General features: G+C 38.0%; 1 protein-coding gene across 1 annotated transcript; it reads left to right on the forward strand.

Annotated features, from left to right (window-relative positions):
• The first annotated feature begins 362 nt into the window (after positions 1-362).
• Positions 363-1,825, forward strand: LOC104244751 (non-specific lipid transfer protein GPI-anchored 21-like). Its single transcript, XM_009800227.2, has 4 exons — positions 363-805; positions 1,071-1,097; positions 1,226-1,303; positions 1,396-1,825. The coding sequence occupies exons 1-4, from the start codon at positions 466-468 to the stop codon at positions 1,665-1,667; spliced, it is 717 nt and encodes a 238-aa protein (XP_009798529.1). The 5' UTR covers positions 363-465; the 3' UTR covers positions 1,668-1,825.
• Positions 1,826-4,702: the final 2,877 nt, after the last annotated feature.

The following is a 4,702-nucleotide window of genomic DNA, read 5'->3' on the forward strand; positions in this document are numbered from 1 at the left end:
AATTGTGTGTAATAATCTTACATATGTCTGAAAATATATGATGCCTAACTTAAAAAGGAAAATTCTGCTGTGCTTATTCATCAGGTAAAGATAAATTTTTCATTTCAATAGTTATAAGAAAGTCAACAAATATATTTTATCTTAGTTAACACATTAGTTACCTTCTAAAGATTTCTAAAGTCAGAACCCATAAAAAGAAAAAAAGAACTTGCAAGGTCACCTAAATACTCTGTTTGATATATAGTTAGTTAAGGTAGTTGAGCCTCAAAATCACTTTGGACTTTCGTATTTTCTTCCCTCCATTTTCTTCTTAAACCTCAATGTTTTCATCTATAAAATGAACCCTTCTTAGCATTCTCTCACAACCAACATCAACTTCTTCCACATTCCTCTCCCTTCTTACACTTTTTCCCTTCACATTACCATTCTTTAAAATCTCATACAAAAAGGGAAGAAATACACCTAATGGAAGGGTTCAAATTCTTGAATGATTTTCGTCGATTGGTACCGTTTTTGGCTATTGTTTTGATGATTTTTAGCACCCAAGTTTCTGGGCAAATTAGTACAGCATGTAGCGCTGCAATGCTACGTAGCTTTAACCCTTGTATAAACTTCATGAGCAGTGGTGGTTCAGGTTCACCAACTTCAGCTTGTTGTCAATCTCTCAAGGAACTTACCAGCAGTGGCAAAGATTGCCTCTGCCTTATTGTGACTGGAAATGTTCCTTTTAAAGTACCAAACAGAAATTGGGCAATTACCCTCCCCAAAGCTTGTAACAACGGTGGTGTTCCCATCGAATGCAAAGGTAATCAAACATTTTAACAAGATTAGCTACTAAAACACAATACCACCCTCTCGAACTGTACCTCGAGCACACATTTCATTAGGTTAAGAGGGTATGAGTGTCTTGGTAGTCAAATGTGCAATATGTTGAAGTAAGATTGAAATTGAAACTAAAAATGACTTTTGAAGGCTTGTTGGCTTTCTAGCATATGATCTGTTCTTTATCTTTTCCCCAATGTTGATCTATTGATTTGATGACTCATTCTGTTTTCCGTTTCTAATTGCAGGTTCTGCTACCCCTCTTCCAGCACCAGGTACCAAACCAACTAATTTATCTAATCTTACACTTGTGTTTCCAGATAGTAGAGGGAAAAAAAATCAAATCAAATCTTTAATTACCAAAACTTTTGTTTTTATACTAAAAATTAGAGTGGTGTGACAGGTCCAGCTGCCTTAGTACCATCAGGGTCTCCAAGATCATTTCGAAATCCTAGGTCACCTCCAGCTCCTAGCCCTGAAGGTAAAACTTTAACATTTCTCGCGAATTTATTGAACATGATGAATTCTATATAGTCTAATCTGGCTAATTTGGTTCATGTAAACGAATGGCAGGTGATGATGTCCCTGAGCCGTTCAATCCTCCTCTGGGACCAGTGGGTGATACAACACCAGACTTAACACCACCATCTCCATCAGGCGGCAGCTTGGGAAATCCTTACAATGGTTTCACACCGCCATCTACAACCAACGGTGGGTTTGGAAATCCTGATACAAGTTCAGGATTCAAGCCTGATTTGACTCCTTCCTCTTCCCCAGTTTCACAGAGACTTTCAGTATTTGTACTTCTAGCAGCCTGTGGAGCAATTGCTTTGAAGTTATACTGAATTGATTCACCCCCCACTCCCTTCTGGCCTTTTAAGATGTACTTGTAGTTTATGAACATTGTTTGGTGTGTGCATACATTGGATAACAGATTGCAAATATTATTTGTTGTTTCCTTGTAATCAAGCTGTACTGCAGTATAATGAAAATTTTGGGGTTCTAGAAATCTATATTTTTCATCTTTTCAATTCCTTTTCTTTGGCTAGTCGAGAAAGAAGTCATAATAACTTCCCTGCCCTGCTATCACTCGAACTTTATTGCTATTCAGTTGGTTTTCCCTACAACGTCGAGGTTACAAGGGACTCTTAAGGAACATTAACTCTTTATATTACATTAATGACCTTAGCAAATTTGGAAGGTTGTTAATACTCTAAATCTAGCAGAATTTGGGAAATTTAATTAGGGTATTCAGAGGAAAGTTCTAGAAATGAAAGTGAGACGAGAGAGGTTCAAAGGAAAATGACCCGATCCTCTCTTAACCAGTGAACTGACCGCGCTTCGCGCAGTTATATAAGATATAGGTGAATAATAATAATTTTTTTAAGATTAAATCAAAGATAAAATAAATTTAAAAAATCCTCAATTTATTTTTTCTTCTTTATTTTATTTTCTCCTTCTTTCCTACAATTAAGTACTCCTTTATTGAATGTTCAATCAAATTTTGGCAAACAATGTGCAAATACCTTGAAAAGGAAAAGAAGAAAGAATCAACTGTTTTTTATTCTACCTCTTAATAAAATGGAATATCAACGAAACACACATTCTTTTTTAGTATTTTATCTGATTTTCTATTAACACATTGTTGTGATGGCATATAACTACTATATTATTTGGAATTTCTTGCCTTGCTATAGGCATATAGTTTTCTAGTTATGGGGTTACAATAAAATTTGACAATTCAAAGAGAATGTGATGATTAAGCCAAAATGGTAAGAGCTACATCTGCCATTAAGACATGGTTTGAGTACACATTTCCAAATAATAACTGCTACACTTTCATCTCAGGCAACATATTAGCATTTTTACCTTCAATTTCTTAGAGATCAAGCTAATTGACCAATGCTGCTATAACTAAGCACTTTTAATACCTTCGAATTATGTGGCTCCAAACAGAATCACTTATGTAATGCTAACACTCACAAGACTAAATCAATTTCTTTGACCAAGTGATGCAATGACAATATTTCAGATATGTCAATAGATGGAACTGTTTCAATCCATAAAAGTGCATTCTAATATATTATAGTAATCTTAAGTATTTACAACACTTCTAAAACAACAATTAGATAGCCCACTGGTAAGTATCTCAACAGAGAGAACTTGAAGAAATATGGAAACAATTAGAAATTCTACATTTGATATGCTTCATCCACAGCACGTGAATTTAATCCAAAAATTGACACAAAATTTCAATAAAAATTGCAAATGAACACTTTGTAAGGTGTCGTTCAGAAAATTACTGCTTTATTTATAGTTCTACCATCATTCATGTGCTTTTCAACAACAGTAGCCTCTGCAAACCAAAACTAGGAGCATGGCAGTGGTCCGATCTTTCATGATCACAACTTCAAAGACATCAGCAAAAGCTTTAAAATTCTCTGAACCGATCACCATTTTTATCCAACAAAATACCTCCAACAAATGACTTGCCTGGCCAACCTCCATTTCCTCTCTAAAGATAACAACATTGCCAATCATCCATCCAAAAATGAAGGCAAACAAAAATATTAACCGATTAAATTAACAAAATATATATCATCCTCCAACTAAAATCAAATTATTCCCAGACTGTTTGACCAAAAAGTGCTAAACTAATTAATGATGAAATAGAAGGTGAATCCTAGTTAAATGTAACAAATTCTAGATCTAATATTGGAGGGTATTAGCAGGATGGATAGTGTTTGAGAATATTAAATGTCGGGTGTGTACTCGATGATTATCAATAAATATTATAATATGAACATGCTGCAACATTGATACACCTATGGCATTGGTGGATCAAAGGGTTGGTGGTCGGGATGGATGATAAGACGAATCGACGGTTCTGGCATAAGTACTTCTTCATCAAGACCAAGCACCTGGTGGCGGACCCGACTGGGTTTCCCGAGCAATGAAACTATAATCGTAAGTATCTTACTGTATGCTCGTTATTTTCTTTCATTCTTTCATTTTCGGCTCACTCGCGGCTTCTTTATTTTTTAGTTGAGAGGCGTGCACCTCTCCCATCTTCGATATGGAAGATTGGGTGGCTCGTGTGTTACCCCATACCCTGAGAATTCGCGATTGTGCGTCCTTTCACAAGCGTTTTGGACCAAAGATCTCGTCCAGTAAGTGTCACTTCTACCTCAGCTTATTGTTGTTTACCATCGTTGTTTGACGCGACCTCTCTTTGGTGCCTGGTCGGCAAGTTTCCAAGAAGAAAGATCCAGTGCCTGCATTTCGCCAAGCTATCACGTCGACTGGGATGCTATTTGCCTTAGCCGAGTCTGCTCGAGGAGGTTGGACTCAAGCTCCGCCAGTGAGGGACTCCGCCCATCAGACTGTTGTTGTACAGGATGAGATCTCTTCTCAGCCTATCCTTCACCTCGTAGATGAGCCATCTGATGGAAAAGAGACATCATTGAGGAAAAGACGAAGGGTGGAGACCGGGAAGGCCATTGTCGCTGACGTTGAGCCAGAAAAATTCATTGCTTTAGAAGCGGAACCTGTGCTTACACCAGACATTGAGGTCGTTTCTACGACGGGCGTCATCATAGAGAGGAGACCCTCTAGGATTGAGGAGGTTCATAGTAACGGGGAGCTTACGCGGGTTGCAATAGGTGGCTCATCATTGGCGGTCGCGGGAAGCAGAGCTGTTCCTGCGAGGGACGATGACTCTGGCTCAGATAACGATCCTGAGGAGATTCAGACCTTCATGGAGAGGACTACTCATGTGGAGATAAGGACGGAGGGTCTTAATCGGCACATAGTCATCCCCGTGGACTACGACCTTTTGGCAAACTCAGAACAGGCAGTGCCGATCTTTGCTCCTCTGAGC

Source organism: Nicotiana sylvestris, chromosome 1, assembly GCF_000393655.2.
Source record: "Nicotiana sylvestris chromosome 1, ASM39365v2, whole genome shotgun sequence".
Lineage (NCBI taxonomy): Eukaryota > Viridiplantae > Streptophyta > Magnoliopsida > Solanales > Solanaceae > Nicotiana > Nicotiana sylvestris.